The 18,390-nt window shown below is 43.0% G+C and overlaps 1 protein-coding gene across 19 annotated transcripts in view; it reads right to left on the bottom strand.

Moving 5' to 3' along the window:
* STRBP (spermatid perinuclear RNA binding protein) overlaps positions 1-18,390 on the bottom strand; it is a 58,783-nt gene that overhangs the window by 16,737 nt on the left and 23,656 nt on the right. For 12 of the 19 annotated variants that reach the window (XR_013776604.1, XR_013776605.1, XR_013776606.1 and 9 more), the window contains exons 3-16: positions 17,260-17,477; positions 16,482-16,647; positions 14,621-14,765; positions 9,276-9,370; positions 8,766-8,861; positions 7,948-8,059; positions 7,303-7,400; positions 6,732-6,843; positions 5,883-5,975; positions 4,830-5,029; positions 2,855-3,016; positions 1,944-2,078; positions 1,298-1,438; positions 626-749 (exon numbers count right to left, since the gene is read on the bottom strand). Coding sequence is in view for 16 of the 19 variants with exons in the window: in XM_079324510.1 (XP_079180636.1) it covers positions 626-749; positions 1,298-1,438; positions 1,944-2,078; positions 2,855-3,016; positions 4,830-5,029; positions 5,883-5,975; positions 6,732-6,843; positions 7,303-7,400; positions 7,948-8,059; positions 8,766-8,861; positions 9,276-9,370; positions 14,621-14,765; positions 16,482-16,647; positions 17,260-17,477 (1,897 nt within the window). In the remaining 3 variants the exon portion in view is untranslated. The remainder of the gene's footprint in view (positions 1-625; positions 750-1,297; positions 1,439-1,943; positions 2,079-2,854; positions 3,017-4,829; positions 5,030-5,882; positions 5,976-6,731; positions 6,844-7,302; positions 7,401-7,947; positions 8,060-8,765; positions 8,862-9,275; positions 9,371-14,620; positions 14,766-16,481; positions 16,648-17,259; positions 17,478-18,390) is intronic. The other 7 variants (XM_079324508.1, XM_079324512.1, XM_079324507.1 and 4 more) reach the window with 3 other exon arrangements.

The following is an 18,390-nucleotide window of genomic DNA, read 5'->3' as shown; positions in this document are numbered from 1 at the left end:
ATGGAGAAAGTGACCATTTCATGAACATTTTCTTGTGAAAATGTGAAATGGGAACCAAAAGCCCTTGGACTTCAGAAGCTGTTTCTGCTAACCAGAACAATGCAGTGTGGAGGATGACTTCCCATCAGCCAGAGTATGAAAAGAAATTAATTTTATTTCTGGCCACCACAGAAGCTACTACTAGATGCTTCCAGGTGGAGTTTATGTAGAGGGTTTTTGGGAGCTCAGGGACTCTTGAGCCTGCTGACTTCATATTCACAAAGTATTCTTGGTAAAGGCACTCCTACTGCAAACCAGCACATGATCCAGAAGGTTCTTAGGTAGAAAGAGAGTTTTGGGAATGGTGCCATGGCAGTGAACTATGAAGACAAATCATAAAATAATAAAGCTAGGAAAGCCATTATGCCTATAACTGTGTGCTCTGTGCACACAGAGCTTTGAGCTGCACTCATATAGGATACACTCTGCCAGCTTTCCAGCTCTTTGATTTATTTAAACCTCCATGAAGCCTTCTGCTCCATCTCAGATGGTTAAAGAAATCCCTTGCACAGGTGAATAACACACATGAAGAATAACAACCCAGCAGACAAATTCTGAACTATCAGCTACAAGTGTGGTGCCTTACCTGGTGTAATGTATCCAGTAGCAGCAGCTGCCCCAACAAATGCCCCTCGTGTTAAAGCACCTCGTCCTCTGCCTCGAACAGCCTGGACTGCTGCAGAAACAGCTGTATTGACAACCCCTTTAGTCTGCCCAGAGTGACAAAAAATAGCAGTTCAGAGAGTGAAAGTGTTGCTGGAATACAAGGCCACCTGCATTAAATCATCCCTTTGAGAGAACTCTGTAAACATGCCTGATGTGCCAAGCTGGCTGAGCACAGACTGGAGAGTGCTGTGCCAGAGGATGTGAGTGACAGGGACACAGCACAGCCCTGGCCCTGCCACTGCCTGCAGAGCCCAGCACGTTCCCCCTGCTCAGCCCTGGCAGTCCCTTCCTGCAGACTCTGCTTTATTTACCTCGGATTTGGGCATGGTTGAACACTGCTGCCTTCTGAGCCTCTCTCTGCTGCTCCCACTGCCCTACAGCTTTCCTCTCCTTAACCTACAGCACTGATTTTACATCCCCCTTACCCTCCTGAACCCACACAACTGCAGCAGGGTGAGAATTTCAACCCCAAACAACCAGCTCATGACAACACCAGCCTGTGTTAACCTCACTTTACTGGAATGCTGCCTTCTGTATCAAAAACCAACCCAGAGCTGGGATAACGGTCCAAAAAGCAAGTGACAGTTCTTACCTGAGGAAGAATCTTCTTTTTCTTGTTATTTGCTGCATTAGGCCCAGAAAACAGTTTTTCAAGTGCTGCTAATGCAGCACTTGCTTTTGCTACTTTCTTGTTTGGGCCTGCACCTCTGAACTTCTGCCCATCTACTTCTACCTGAAAATTAAGACATGAGTTTATGCCTAGTGTTTATCCACAGGAACACCATGCTGCACCCATAAAGAACTTCAGTAGGAAAAAACATCCTTAGTGTTTTATGTGACCAATTTCTATTGATTCTAGATTTGAAACTGCAAGAGGATACCAAGGTGATCCTGGGAACCAGTGTGTCACAGATACTGGGAATCTGGAAACTACAAGTGCAACTCAAAGAGGACCAGCATATCTGTTGGATACTGGATTTAGCCCATACTCTTGAGTCTTCCTTGTCATGAAGTTTGGGGCTGTCAGAATCCAGTTTTAATTCTCACTGTATTTTCCTAAAGTAGAAAGGCTATTCCTTTGCCCAGCTCAATCATCACAGCAGCAATGAGATAGATAACATGAGAAATCACTACCACAGATGTGCATTGCAAAAGGCAAAATAGAAAGAATGTGAGCTGCAGCAGTGACTCCTACACCATTCCCAACCCCTCAGCAGCTACAGCTCTGCTCCACTCACCTCCATCACAAAGCGCTTGTCGTGGCTTCCCCCTGTCTCGGAGATGAGCTCGTACTTCAGACCTCTTCTCTTCTCATTCAGCTCCATCACTGGGTTTTTGCCACTTGCTGTGAGTATGGGACCCTGAGTTCTTACCTAGAGAGACATGCAGGGAATTACTTCAGAGCCTTTCTCTCTTCAGAAGGCAGCCAAACCTCTGCACACCTGTGTCACAGGTAACACTGCCCTGGCTGCAGCACAACCTGCAGTGCTGGCAAAGGGCAAGTCTCTAAAGAAGGGCAGGAGGACAAACAATGGTGTCACAGAAGTCACACCCATTTATTTCTGTTGGGGATAGCAACTGTCCTCATGGCCTGGTCTGGTGCCTGCACAAACTAAACATGACACTAGCTGCACTTGGAATTGCAACCCTGAGAGAATCTGAAGCTGAAGGTGGGGCCGTGGTGTCAAGTTCCTTGAAGTAGAAGGTTTTCACACCAAAAGGAGAGACCGACCTTCCCAGCCCTGCACACGTCTCTGCTGCTGCATCTAATTATGTCCTGGCACACACACTACCAAGCTCAGACTGAAGAAATCTCATGCCCTGAGTCCTGTGTTTCAGTAGAAATGTCTGTAACTGTTTGGAAAGCAAGGTAAAGCTGAGATCTCCACACCAGATCAGGCTGCAATAGAATTTTCTCAGCTATGGATAAAACCAGGGCAGTTCCATTAAAAATACTCCATTTCCATTTCTCAATGGGCTAGATATGTATGTGGTTTGAGTTATCCATGATTACACATTCTCTGGAAATTGTCTCCCAACTGAAGAAATTTATGTTTTACCATTCTGACAAGTAGAACAGAAAAAAACCCAATGAAAAATGAAACCCCAAACCCCACACCATCTTTTGTACTTTCAATGTGATCCTCACCTCTAGGGTAGCGGAGGTGTCAGCTGTGGAATTGCCAGTATTATTATTGCTTGAGATTGAAGACGTTGTTTCATTTTTACCTTCAGTATCTGATTTTTCATCAGAACTTACACACTCCACATCTGCATCAAAACCTGTTGGATACCCCATCGCTTGTAAAACCTACAACAAAGTCCCATGACATGAATTGTGACAGAGGCAGCAGAACAGGAACTAATACAAAGCTGATCACAACATAACAAACATTCTACCATACTCTTAAAAAAGGCAGATTGTTTAGAATATTAGTTTTCTCCTATTTGAAATGGAAATATCCATTTCAGTGGTTACCAGTAGGGAATACCATATCAATGGGAAAAATAATTTCAGGTTTCCAAAAGTGGAATCCACACAAAACAGAATTTTAATCTCAAAGATACTCATGAGCATCATTCATCACCTCAAGATTTCCTTGTAAAGTAAGAAATTAAAGACACTGTTTAATGGCCTTATGAGGAAATGGTTTTCATGCACAATTTCCCCCCTCTCTGTGTCTATGGACAGATCAAGAGATGGACTGTGGGGCAAACATGACAAACAGTCTTATGAGAATTAAAGCCTTATACAAGATGGTACTTCTGGAGCTCAGTTCCTTCAAAAACATCCTCCATGAGCAAGGCCAGCCTCTCCCTTAACCAGCTTCCTGATCAATCTGCACAGAGCTACCACACATAGGGCAAAGGAAACTGAAAGGAACCTGAAGATCTGTTGAAAATTTAGGGCCAAGAACAAAGTCTGCAGAAATGACTGTGTTTGAACCCTGAGCTGAGAACTGCCTGGGTAACTTCCCATGTAGCTGGGGAACATCTCACTGCATTTTCAGGGCTTCTGCATTTTAAAAAGGTCAGATTAGAAAGTGAAATCTCACATTATTCCCTCTTATTAGACTGAGAAGGTACGGTCTGGGTCTGCTGAGAAGGAAAAGAAAGAAAAAAAGAAAAAAAAAAAGCAAGTCTGAACCACACCACCCATTTCCTCTTGGCTCGAATCGTGGATGTTTTGATGTGCAAATTTAGAGAAAACAGAGCTGGGTCGGCACCAGCACAGATCTGGCTGACGCAGAGAGGTTCAAGGGCAGAGCAGTCACAGTTTTTCAGGGCAAGTAGGTTTTTTGGGCTTTTTTTTTATTGTTTTATAAACTGCAGGGAGGAAGGCAAAATAAAAGAATGAGGCAGAAGGTCTGGAAGGACACACATGCAGAGAGCTTCTTTTCCTGGAGGAATAGCACATGCCCTCAGATACTTCTGGACACTTTGAACTTGAAAGCACATAGGACAATGGGATTTTCAAAACTGAAATCAAAGGAAAGCAAAAAGTTGCCAGATGAAGATTCTAAAAAGGAAATTCTTGTTCAAAACAAAATGAGGCACAGAATGACAGATGGGCCTGTTCCTATCAGAAGAGCAGTTCCATTAACAGATGTTCTTTCATGGACTCATTTAGGTTGGGAAAGATCTTTAAGATCATCAAGTCCAACTGTCCATTACCCCAGCCCTGCCACACCCACCACTAAGCCACATCCCCAAGCACACATCTGGTGGATGCTCTTCAGGCACCAAGGACAGAGCTCTGTTTCCAGGAGCTCACAAGAGCCAGGAATGGACACAGAGAAGGAGGGGGACAAAGAAGCAGCCACCAACATGCCATTTCCAAACCAACAGGAGGAAGGAGTAGAATAGAACACAACTAAACCCCTCCCACCCAGAATTTTACCACATTCAGTTCACTGCAACAGGAGCTGATCTGTAGAGCTCCAGGAAATTCTTTCCCACACTAGCACAAAACCAGTGATGCTCTTTGAACCATGGCCAGCTCCGTGTCTTTAGAGCACACAGCGAGCAGTTCAGCTTAATGAATTTATCTTTTTTAAATTTTGAGCACATTTCATACTCCATCCCACAATCTGGGGTTAGCAGATTACTTCAGGCTGCCTTACCTTCACTGCCACATGGAGCTTGGCTGTTTTCTTAGAAGGTCCTGATGCTTCATAAGTCGTACCATCAACATCTACAGACATTGTGAAGACTGGGGCATGGACTGGACCAGACTGTGACAGCAGCTTATACTGAAGCCCTGGCCTGATTTGGTTCAGCCTCATCAGAGCATTCATGAGATCTATTGCTTTACTATCTAGTACTAGTACAAGATAGTAGAAGGGGTGGGGGAAGGAGGGGAAAGGAAAATGAACAAAACAAGATGAACAGAAAAAATGAAACAGTTTGCATTTCAGTGCCTTCTGTCTGTATCAAGGAGCAAAACTACCCCTCAGCCTCTCAAGAGGGTGAGGAGAGCCACAATGCTGTTAAGTCTTTAATAAGCCATTCTAATTTGGGGTAACAACTATAATGACCTGATTTTATATTAACACCATTCTGTTGCAGCTAGCTGTATTCCTCCTGGCTGCTGGAAAAGAAGTAACAAGTTTTATAGCTAATGGGGAACCAGATCCAGAACTGGCATTGAAGTAGCACAATGAAATGTGAATCCAGAATGACTGGATCCCAGAATGACTGGATCCCAGCAATGCCAAGAGACTTCTAGTCTGTGCGTGTGTGCCACATTAATGGTTTGCAGATTACACATTTTATTTTCCTTGTGGGAGATCTTGAGAGACCAGCACCTAACTCAGGAAGGGGAAGAGTGAAGAGAGTGCAGTCTTCACTCAGCAAAGTCACTGCAGTACTTTAAAAAGACCCCACAATACAGGGATGCTACCAGTAAAATACCTCAGCTGCTTGGGCAGCTTCGGTTCTGGTGCAACTTGATGGGTAATCCCATTTAAAATGCAAATCATTCAGTTAGTAAAGCATGTCAGGGGAAATTCAGATGCACAGAGATGTTTGACATTCCAGATGCGGGGTGATAGAGACAACAATTTTATTCCAAAGCTTTTTCACATGCTCTACCACACCAACACAGAGAAGCTTTTAAAGCAGCTCCCCCTGTACAATAGATCTTGGAAAACAGAATGGAGAAGTGCTGCACTTACTTTTCCTCAGATTACGCTTCATCTTTTTATTTGGGTCTTTGTCATCCCCGACACTGTCTTCAAACGGTCTCTTCAGAGCAGATGAGCCTGTACCTAGGGTATAACAGGGTATATTTATAGGGTATATTTATAGGGTATATTTATAGGGTATAAAGTTCCTTGTAATACGCATATGCCATTAGCAAAACACCATCCCACAGCAGAACTCTGATTAGTCCCACACTGTTCCTTGCTTGTTTATAGAGAAAAGAACTCATCCATCAGTCACAGCTTTCTTATTGCTACATGGAAGCCAATACTGCTTTACTGCTCACTCTACCAGGCCAGGCAGGATCTCTGAGTCCAATACCAGGTGTGGGATAAGGACTGCAAACCTGCAGTGCTGTTTTCCACATGTAGTCTAAGCAAGACCTCCAACAGTACTGTTTTTACAAAAAAATACATGTGGAAATTTTTAAAATTAGAATATATTGTTTTCTAGAAAGAATTTTTGAGCAAGTCATATTATGGACACTCATTAAATGTTTTTTGACATTTCTACAGTTTCTTCATGCCAGCATAAGAATCAAACACTACTTCTGCTCTTCAAATGCCAAGGGACTTTGTGCTTAAAGATAATTATCACCTATATTATGGCTGTTCTCCCTCTTGTCTCTTGGTATTTCTAGAGAACAGAGCTTGCAGATTTTATTCTCACAATGAAATACTAAAAACAAAAAAATCACCCTACATATAACAAAGAAAAGCTTCTACTTCACATTTACAACACATAATTCAGAACTTCACCCATTCTAAATTAACTCCTAGTTTACTGCCCAATTAGTGACTTTTGGAACAAATAGTACCTACCTTCTTTGTCAGTTACTGACCAGGAATATTTCTGAAATGATTTATTTGATGGGAGGGGATCCATTTCCAAAACTTTATAGATCTGCCCAAAGGCTGATAATCTGAGTGCGTGCTGAAAGGGACAGTAGAAACACAAATTAATCACAGCAGGATTTCACCTCAGTTGCCCAAATTTTTAGTAAGTCTTTAGACACAAAACTACTTCTGTGGTTTTGACAGACAAGAAGACAGCTTTTATAGCTGGCCTCTGCAATAGCTGTGGAAAATGCTAATGTCTAAAAACACAAAACTCATGAATTTCTGTAGCACAGAGTTCAGGGCACTCTGACAGGGAGCCCCCCAGGGGCTCTGTGCTGGGAGCAGAGGTGGGTGCACAGACATCCCACTGCCTCAGCAAGGATAAGATTTCACACACATTTAACTCTTGCACTCCTCAACTATGGTTTAACCTTTCCAGGATAGCACAGCACAACAATTGTCAGGGCTGCCAGGAAAACAAGCCATCCTGGCAGAGAATAAATGGTGCTAATGAGCTGAATCCCTCCCTGCTGCAGCACACAGAGTTCCCTACCTGAGCACTGTGTGTAATGGCTTCTTTTTGCTGAACTGTCATGTCAGACAAAGCGTCCGTGGGCTCGCGCTCGCAGGGGTCGTGCAGCCCCGGGCCCCCTGCAGGGACAGGAACGGGGATTACTGGGGGCAGGGAGCAGCAGTGTGCAAACAGGCACTGACAGCAGCTGAGCACAGCCCCTCCTCCAGCAGGGAGTCAGGCCTCACAACACAGACTGACCCCAGGCTTTGCACCCTGGCAGTGGCCACAGACCTTATCAGGGTAAACACTGCACATGGGTGATAACATTAACTGAAATCAATAAGTCTGGGAGAAAACATGTAATTTGGATAGATATGTAGATCTCAAAGAATCTGTAGAAACCAGATAATCATTAAGTCTATTTACCTGCAACCCCTTAATGAGGTAGGGGTTAATTTATAACAAATCCAACATTCCCCTTAACTTCTCCTGCAGTGGCACTATCATTCACACAGTGACCACTTTGCAAAATTCTTTTAATTTTAATTTTAAAGAAAAAGACATTAATTTCGCTCCATGGCAGGTTCAGAGTTCACAGCAGGCATTTCTCATATAATCCTACAGCTAAATGTTAAGGTGGGCTGACCATCCCTTAGTGTTCCTGGAGTTCATTTGGCCCCTTACCAGGAAGCAGAATTCCAGATGCCAAACACTCCATCACTCGTCGCAACGCTTCCCCAGCGCCCAAAGGTCTATTACAAGTACCTATAGATTTTTCACATATAAGCTCGAGTGGCTAGAAGACATTAAATTACGATTAGTATGGACACAAGGGTAACTGTGACTGCAGTTAAAAATGGGGGGCAGAGGGGATGAACATATACATCAGGTCACTTTGCAATCCACTACAAGTCTAAGGGACAGAGATCTGTCCCAGAAGAGGCCATGTCCTTGTGCAGGGCACATGTCTGTCCCCTGCTCTGAGTCACCTTCTGAGGATGCCAGCTGCTCTCCACTGTCTGCTCAAAAAGTCAAAAAAGAGGAGTTTCTAAAGTCAAGCCAGATGAATGTTCTCCTCTCAGAGGGTTTCAGCTCTACACATCACCTCTGCTGCCCTACAGTGTTCTTCTCCAGGCATGCAGAGCAAACCTGCCCCAGGAAAGGGCAACAGCTGCTGGCAGGAGTGGCATTGTCACAGAAGCAGGATAGTTTTGGAAGACTAAACAAGAAGGATAGAAGGCAACAAGTGGGAGTCTATTGCCAATTCTCCAGGATGTGTGAGGCCCACAGCAGTGTGTCCCTTTCCATGGGATCAGAGTGTCCCTTTCCATGGGAGCAGCGTGTCACAGACTCGAGGTGTTACTTACACAGGGAGCAGTTAATGGGGAGCAAAGGAACAGGAATGGAAGGAGTTTTCTCTGTTTTCTCCAGTCCAGACACTGCTACAACTCTCAGGAGATGTGAGACCTGACCTTGTGGCCTCCAGCTCTTTCTGTACTTACCCAGCCTTTCAGCGGTGCCCATGTGGGGACTCTGTTGCACAAATCCCGCAGAATACGAAGGACAATTACACATGATTTTAGTCCATTTGCCCTGGCCTAAAACAAACAAAATGATTCCAATACACCTGCAAAAGCCTGATCTTCAATTTTGCTTTTCTTTTTAAATGCACAGAGTCCTGGGATAGATTTTGTTTTAAATTATTATTACTTAATACTTAATCAGCTTCATGCAAAATAAAAACACTTATATCAAAGTACACTTGAATTTAGAAAGATGTATAAAAAAGGCAGCGGAATGTCAAGATTGCTTTTGTAGCCTCATGACAACTCTGGACCAGCTGACTGTCTCCCTGTCACGTTTGCCCTCACACAGTACAGCACTGGGTTGGAATTCTAGACCTTTGCTCTAGAAGGGACTAGTCAGAAATTAAAGAGGCATTAAAATTAAAACTGTCTCAAATTAAACCTTGCAAGGCTACAATAACAACAAGGTAAGAACAAAGAGCCAACCTGAAACCATTTGGCGTGCCGCAGAGACGCCAAGGCCTCCAGGCATTTCTGCCTGTCCAATAAGTCCGGAGGATCTTTCATCGCAACATTATCTACTGGTAAAAATGGGATAAAAAGAGACAGATACAATTTGACCAAGGGGTTTCTGTCACAATACAAAAAGAGCGGCAGCATCTCAATGAGATAATAAGACTCCCAGAATTTAAGTGCACCGTGTTATTTAATTTCAACGAGCCATTAAAGGTAGTAAATGTGCACGTGTGCAACAGAAGCAAAGGCATTCACTCCTTGTAAAATAATAGTAATAATAAAGATGGCCACTGCTACAGACAATCTGGGATCTTATTAAAAATGTAGAACACATTTCAGGGCAGAAAATAGCTCTATAGCACTTTTCCTTTTTTTTTTTTTTTTTTTTTCTGTTGGGATGTATTGGGCATTTTTTCCTCTTGTTCCTTTTGACTTTTATTCCACAAAGTTGGCAGAGAATTTCAAAGCTTCTTTGGACAAGAGGAAGATATTCTCAGGGGGTAATAAATAAAAGTAATTGGTGGAAAGTGAAATTACCTCCATACAATTGTTGAGAATTCCAAAGAAAAACATTGAATATATTTGAAATATTAATGCATGAACAGTACTAGCCAGTATAAGTCAATGAAAGAAATATACAGGAAATGCTAGTACAATACTTTAGTTTGATTAGTCTTTCATATAAGCAGAGCATATGAAAGAGTGGGTTTGGTAACTTGCAGGTCGTTACTATATTTGAGAGGAAGTGCCCTCATGTAAATGCTTCCCAACAGCAACTGAAACCAACAGAGGAAATTTCAAGGTGGATTCGAGAGACAAGACACTGATATTTTCTGTCCAGGTTTACACATTTTTGCCTTTCCCCCCTTTCTCTTTATCAACCAAGTTATAACAAACTGCTTTTAGCAGCCACATCTAATTCTATATTTAGGGTAATTATCTATCATTCCTTTTGTATTTATTTTATTTTAATCCAAAGGAGTTTGTAACATCCAGATTCTCTGGAAGCTCTGTAAATGACAGATTCTACATTTCTGTGAAATCACATTACAAAGATACTGGTTTTAGCTGATGTTGAGCACAACTTGACTAACAAAATGAATCCATGGTTTAACTAAAACCTTGAATATGACATTTTCCTATGAATACATAGTTACTCTTGACTTAAATAATTTGGAAATAGACTCTTTTCATTATTCATAATGGTTAATTCTCCAGGTCTTCAGAGACCTTTGCAGTGCTGAATGAAATACTAAATCCATTCCAAACTGAAGACTCTGCTAGATGTGTGAAATCCAGCAAGACATCTAAACCAGGACAAGTTAGAAGGAAAAAGTACCTCAGTTTGTCAGTACCATCTCCAAGGACATTTTCATGGTTTCCTTTGAATAGCAGTGGCTGCATAAGCAATTACATTTTTAATGTTAAGGCTGCCTCTCCTAAGCCATTTCCTGGGAAGGTTACTCTGGCAAAAGCACTTGATGTTATGATGAATAAAAAAGCCCAAAGCAAAAAAACCCCACCAGTGTAAAACTGAACAGAACCAGTGTCTTGTCTGACAGGTGATGGTTGCAGTTCACAGCTGCTGACTCAAGTGCTATAAGCTTATTTTCTAACCCCTGTGAACTTCACAGCAGATATTTGCATTGCTTGTTATTGCCCTCATCAACAGCATTCCAGGATTGGGATTAATCACTCCTCTTGTGTTTTCCAAACGAAAGCTGCAAAGTCTCAAAGCTCTGTCTTTCTTTGAGAACAAAAGGTCACTTTGGAACACAAGATTTGCTTCTAAATTTCCTTTGCAGTTTTGTTGTTTTCAGGAGTGACATTTGAGGCACGGGAGTACTCAACATCCATCTGGGTAGTTGTCTGAGAAAACTTCACTGCAGACAATATAAACATCTGCTTAAAGCTCAAGTATTGTATCAAACAAGTACTGTCAATGAATGATCAGAATCTTATTTTAAAACGTTAGAAATGGCCAAGGTGACTGACTGCACAATCATTAATATTTTGCAATGAGCTGGGGCTCAGTGTTTTATGAGGCTTTGTGTTGCAGCCATTGATAAAGTAAATAATTTTTTCCTTTAAATTACGAACCAAACAGAATACATGTCACCCGTCATTCAGGTGAACCAAAAACTTAAGATTTGTTTTAATGATTTAGAACTGTACTTTTTCTTACAGGATTAAGACCATTTCCTAAGATCTAATTTACAAATATCTTGGAGTATTTTGCCAATTGCTTGTTCAGCCCCAGTGTCCTGATGTTGCAGTCTGCCAACTTTTGGGTGCAAGATTCTATTAAACAGAAAGATGAAAAGAGCAGGCAGTGAAGAGGGCGAGCGGCTTGCAGCGGGCTCCCTTCAGACCCCCTGGGAGAATGGCATGTTTCTTCATGCTCTGCCAGTCAGGAAAGTGAGACCAAATCCAAATTTTCAAACGGGATTGCAAAGCTTTCCTTTTCCCCTTGTAGTTTTATCAAGGGCAGTGATCCAAGGAGTTTAGTAAAGAGTAAATTCTAAAGCCCTGATGTTAGCTCACACTATGCAATGCAGAACCAATCCCTCAGGAATTCTCTCCCCACTGCTGTAGCATTCTCTTCACACAGGAGCTGCCAACTCCATTCATTTGAGCCACAGGAGGAGCCTTGTCTTCTCCAGAGAGGGGAGGGCAGTCTGGGGCTTGCTGCCCCTTCAGAGGCACTTGGCCCTTTGGGAGCATCACTGGCCAGTCCTGCTCCAGGAGCAACGGGACTCCAGCCCCACTTTGGTGAACCAGCTTGTTTGGAATTATGGAATTTGTTGTTACTGTATGCTCAGTAACAACAACTGGTGTTCAGGATACAAGGTTCTGGTCTGGAAAGCCCGAATTATATTTGATGCTGTGACTAAAAATTCAGTTTCTTCAGAAGTTTAAAATTTAAACTGATGCAAAATACAGGCAAATTTAGGTGCTTGACTTCTCAACATGAGAAAGCAGAGCTTTATGGGTAGCTGTTTGTGAGAAACACCAAAATGCACACACACACTGGGCCACTATTTATTTTTGCTAAGGAGCAGCAAAAACAAATAGGACAAACACCACATCTTAAACATGAACACTTTTCCAAAGAGGTGGGGACTGAAGAGAAATCCAGGAATGTTTTTCAATACATTCTGACATCAGGGCATGAAGGCACACACAGCATTCCTACAGAACAATGGGAGCACTGGTAACAAGGGCCGTTGGCCTGACCTGGGTTGTTAGAGGACAGATTAGTGCTAATCCCACCACAGAAACCTTGGTCAGTTTTCCACAGGCTCAGGAAAGCCTGGGCCTATCTTACATGGAAGATGAAAGGCAAGTTCAACAGCACTTTGAGCTCCTTCAGTCAAAAGAATGCATGGAGCCAACTGACAGATTTTTAAAACTTCATAGGAAGTGTGTTTACATTTGGTTGACACTGTTCAGTGGTAGTGAAAAAATATAGTAGTGCTTTGGATATCAAGGTGTTTTCACCAGTCTCTCCAATTATTCTCCCTTGATATTAGACAATAAACTTTTGTGGTCTGCATCTAAGTGATTCCAATCTAAATGGTTGGAAAGATTACAAAAAAAATGTACCCCTCCCCTTTCAACTTAGTGACATCTCTATAATGCTCCATATACCTTTAGAAGGAATATGATAAATGTCTCTGTTCTTTGTGATGAATCAATGCCAAGGAACCTGGACTTTAAAATGAGATCCCTGGCCCTATTCCCTGTCCTCAGCAGCTGCACAGAATGACAGTGTATAACTGCTTCAGGACAGGTGGTAAAACCATTTTAAATTTTTAAAAATATAGTAGAGACCTTTGAAAATATTTAAGGATACTGAAAAACATAGACCATCTACATTTTAAGCATGAGAAAGCATAAAAGTTCCAATCCTCCTTTAGTCTGAGATTAATTTAGAAATTCTTGGACTTCACTGGCATAACAGCATCAATTTTTACAAGAAAATACTTGGGCAGAAGCCTTTGTGTAAAACTGTATCCCCTTGTGGGAATCTCACAAATCCTTCACCATCAGAATTTGTCCTGCACTTTGTGCTTTCTCATGAACATGGATGAGCTGCAGGAGCTCCAGGGCTGGTCTCAGCATCTTGTGGGAAGCTGAACGACTAAAGCAATATGCAGTTTATTTTTAATGGTCTTGGAAACAGCATTGTTGCTAATTTGAGAATAAACAGCCAGTGTAATTAGGGGATCTTTGCCATTCATCTGTTCTGTAAGATTTTTCTGCATTCAACTGCTGCCAAAGTGTTACATGTCACTTGGAAAGGGATCCTTCCTGCCATCCCTCCAACAAAACGAGGACAAACTGACCAACATTTCTCATCCCGTCGGAATTCCACGTGGGAGAGGGAGGAAGCAAAGGACTTGTGGCAAGTCTAGAAATGGGAAGAGAGCGACAGGGAGTTCCCTAGCCCACACGGGCCCAGCTGCCTCAGTTGTCATGACAGAGAGTGGCCAGTTGGTCAAAGGTCTGACATCATCCAGTGGCAAAGTTTCTAGGGATAGGTTTGGGAAGCGGAAGCAGAAATTACTGAAAAGATTTTTAAAATACAACAAAGTATGGCTACATTTGCTCTTCTCTATTGCTCACAGTCTGTTTCCAGCCTCACTGGTACTACAGGCACCATTCCTGCAGCACAGGAACTGTGGAGGACACCACGGTGAGGGAGAAGGAATGAAAAGGACTAAGTGACAGTTTTCTAGAACTATTTTGCTCTAAGGACATGAGGTACAACGTTCAATTCAGAAGCAAAAGTGCTGTATCACAGCACCATAACTTCAATTGTATCCCAGTTAGGAAATTCTTAAAGCCAGAAACATACACATCATCAGTCAATAAATCCTGAGGGCCAGGACGACACACTGGCGAGCTTTGCAGGAAAAGGCTTTTACATAAAGAGAAACATTTTTATGAGTTTTTCAAGAAACTATGAACCAATCCCACTTGACTGACTTAATTTGCAAACAAGACTGTGCAGCGCCAGGTGCTCGAGAATTAAATAGAAAGTCTGAAAGAAAGGAGAACTAAGATCTAATTGAATGTCAAAGTAAACACTGTAGGAATATTGCTTACAAAGGCAAACTACACATATTTACATGAAAATTAAGTGACTGCTGTCTTTCTAAGGCCCAGATAATGTAACTCATGATGGCAATAGCCAGTCCAGTCAGTACATGATTCACGATTAAAAAACTACATCCCAATTAACCCTGTGCTGCACAGTCAGGACATTTAGCTAGAACAGTCTTAAAACCAAGTTAAAACGCTCTGTGTACCTCCTTCCTTCTTCTCTGCTTCATCTCGGATGAGAGGGGATGTGAGTATCACCTTCAAAGTGAGCTTGGGCTCCTTTGTGTTATGGATAACAATAGCTGCCTCATTTACATGCTCCTCCACCAGATACTTCTCTTCTGTAAGTTTCTGAAAGTCACCAAGAAAGATTTCAAGACTCTCCCAATCGACTGAAAAAGAGAATCTGTGTGCCTTAGCTAATGAAAGGCTACAATTGCAATAAACATTGCAATAACAAAGGCAGCCTTGCCTCCCTCATTAAAAACAAAAACAATTCTTTTGTAACCAGTGCTACAACTGCCTTACAGTTTGCTCCATTAATGTGCAGTGGATCAGAGTTCTCTGCAGTGATGTCTCTGCAGGTTTTTCAGCAGCCCTCTGGGACCTCTCTCCCTCCAGAAGCACCAGGGCAGCCCCAGGGGGCTCAGGAGCCTCCAGCCATTCCTTCTGTGTGGAGTCTGGCCCAGCAGACCCGTGTTTGGGATGCCTATTCTGACCCTTCCCTGCTGCAATCTGCTCTGCAGCTGCTTTATGGGATGGAGATGGCTGAGCATCTGCTCACCACGAGCCTTCCAAGCAGCAAAGCAGAAGCTCCTGAGTGTCTGTGCCTCACTTGCTCCTTTTGTCCACTAATGGGCCTAAACCCTCCTTCATCTCCAGCATCTGATCCCTCTGCAGAGCCTCTCCTTGCCTTCCATGCCCACAACAGCTGGGGCATTTCACAAGTCAGAGTCCTCTTCCCTCATCTTTTCTGTAATCCCTCACAGTCCTTCCCCACAGGATCTTACCTGCCTGTCCCTTGAATTTATTCAGTCTTCACATATTTAAATTATGTCTATTCTCTCATTTTATCTCACTTTTTTTGAAGCATATATTAACTTCTCACTTTAAACACTCCTCATTTCATGCTTCACTACAAGATTTATTCTTTAATACTCAAAACATCCCTATCATTTTCAAACAAGTAAAATTTACCCTTTACTCAAAAGATCCTTTGCATTTTTAGCTATGGATAGGGCCACATCTCTAGGAACAACATTAGCTCATTGAAACAAGCCCTTTGTGAGAAAATGAAGGGTGAGAACTAACAGCTGTCAAGAATGGTAAAACATGGGGAGAAAAGCATGTCAGGAGAAAAGCAGATTGAGTTTGATTGTGATTTGGAGGAAGGCACTTGCAGTGAAACATTTGAGGGCAGTTCCTTGGCACCAGTGTTGGTGAGCCTGGAAGCTGGACTGATTCCTCAGCCTCAGAACTCTGTCACAGAGGTGGTATCCCTAAACAAGCTGCAACTGCTGCCTGCTGGATGCCACCATCAGAATTCAGTAGCCATAAATAAAAATAATGTGAGCTTATGATTGACATGAGCCCAAATGAGCAACCACCTAAAGTGACATGTTCTCACCTTGGCAGCACAGAGGGGTTTATGTGGGAACAGCCCAAGCAAAGCAACTGAAATGGGGAACTGCAGCTTCAGGCAGGGGACAACACCAGGGACTGAGTGACACAGCTGAGCAGGGAAGGTTTCTGCAGTTCAGCTCATGGGTGGACCAGAGCATCCAAAGCCACCCTGGGTTAGTTACACACACAGGGGTCAGCTGCCCTCCCAGGGAACTGACAGCACAAACAGGAGCAGGGCAACAACAGCAGTTGGAGTTGCATTTTGTGAGTAAGGACTTCATGTCACCACATTAAACATGTCACATGCCCCAGATGCTGTCCTAGATTCAGAGTATATTCCTTTGTGTCACTTGTCTTTCTTGCTGGAACAAATGCCAGCCTTTCCCCAAATAGCCCTTGCAGTGCTATCAGCCATTGTGGGAGGAGTGCTCCAAATGAACTCACCTGAATTTGAGCTGGGAGATTGTCTTTAACCATAGTTAACAAGGTCTTTGTGGGTTTTTCTTTGCACATGAGAACCAGCTCCAGATCCATATCATCTTTGATCAGTAAGCCCTTTGCAACCAGGCCAATTCTCATAACGCCACACAATGTCCGACCACCTTGATCCCTGGAAATGGAACCATTTAGGGTAATTAAAAGGGGATTTTACTCTCCAGCTGCAGTTTAGGGGAACCTTTAAGAGCCACAGTAAAGAATTTTCAAAGCAACATAGGGACACTTAATTTTTGAGTGCTGAGAAAAAGACTCTAACACAAGCCAGTTTTGTAGATTAGGACTGTTTAAAAACATGGAGTAAAATGCAAGAAATGCTTCTTTGACAGGCCAGCAGCAGCTCTTGTCTCATCCAGTTGTCTCCAAAGCATTTACTGCACACCTGGCTAATTTTTTATAAAAAATCAGCATCTATGTGGGGCTGAGTTGCCAGCTGGGGTTAAACCAGTTGCTTAAAACTGCTGAAAGGTATGTCTGCTAAATGCCATTTCACAATATCACAGTAAAATAAGCAAAAAAATGGAGAGCAACTGCTGCCCACACTGGGCTTATTGCCATTCCCTGCATTCCCCCTACGTGCTCCCACCTCAAAAAGCCCAAATATATCCCTCTCCTTCTATGAACATTCATCTGCAGCAGACCCAGGTAACACTACAACTCTTATTTCAGAGGAAAGGAGCCTTTGAGGGCAGCACAGGGACACGTTGTGAGCTGAGGCTTCACTCACTTGGCACTGCCTTCTGCAGCTTCCTCCTTGGCTTCCACATCACCCTCACACTTTGCAGACTTGTTCTTTTCATCCATCCAATCAGAGACATGCTTAAGGGCACATTCTACTGTTGAGACCATGTTCTGGACAGCTTCAAGCTCCTCTGGAGATGGGTAAATGGTTGAATGTTTCACCATTACGTGGCGGTCATCGTTAGCAAAAGATCGGATCGATCTCTGTTGTGGAGTGGGAAACAGGAAGAAAAGAGAACAAAGTTATTGGAATATTGATAGAACATAGGACATTGCCTGAATGGGAATCCTGCCTGCCAGGGAGGTGCACACTGGGCATAGCATGTGGAAAGGAGGGCAGGCAAGGAGAGATGATTCCTATTTTGCAAAATACTCTCCAAATATAATTCTGCTTCTTCTGGAAGTGCTAACTGCAGCCACCTCTCCTCTGTTTGTGCCAGGGACAAGAGCAGCACACCATGGAACAGGCAGCCAAAGAGCCAATTCCTCACAGGTTTGCAGCTGCTGCAGATGAAGTCACAGGCAGTACAGAACTGTGAGAGGCTCAGCCACTGTGCAGGGATTTACAAAGGCATGAATGAAGATGAGAATAAAGATAAACGGTAAGAGACTGAAATGTCTTTTTTAAAAACAGTTAAATTAATAGGAAGATATTAGAGTGCTAATTAAAAAAGCCTGCAGTGAAACTCAAGAGTCCTGAGTGATACTGCTGAGGGAGGTAAACTTCACTAGTTGGGTAACCTGTGCTAGGAAGTTTTGAGTTAGCTGGAGACTATTCAGGTGAGACTTTTTTGATCTAAACAGTGTCCAGACCAGCTGTGATCACAGCACAGACCTGTGGCAAGGGCAGCAGTAAGTCTTGGTCTCTACAGACACATCAGTCACTGCTGAAAGCCTCCTGAAAGCCTCCCAGAAGGCATCACCAACCAAAGCCCTCTGCTCCTCCTACACATTAAGCACCTTAAGGAGGTGTCATTTTCACCCTTGCTTCATGGGTTTGTAGCTCTGCCCACTCCTAGGGACACAAAGGGCCTTTGAACAACCTCAGAGGCCTCTGCACTGGATCCTTACTAAGGAACTGTCCCTGATTTCCTGGTTTATTGCACTCCCTGTCTTT

This window comes from Erithacus rubecula, assembly GCF_903797595.1.
Source record: "Erithacus rubecula genome assembly, chromosome: 21".
NCBI lineage: Eukaryota > Metazoa > Chordata > Aves > Passeriformes > Muscicapidae > Erithacus > Erithacus rubecula.
The sequence above is the reverse complement of the archived record's forward strand: the minus strand, read 5'-3'. Positions and strand labels throughout refer to the sequence as shown.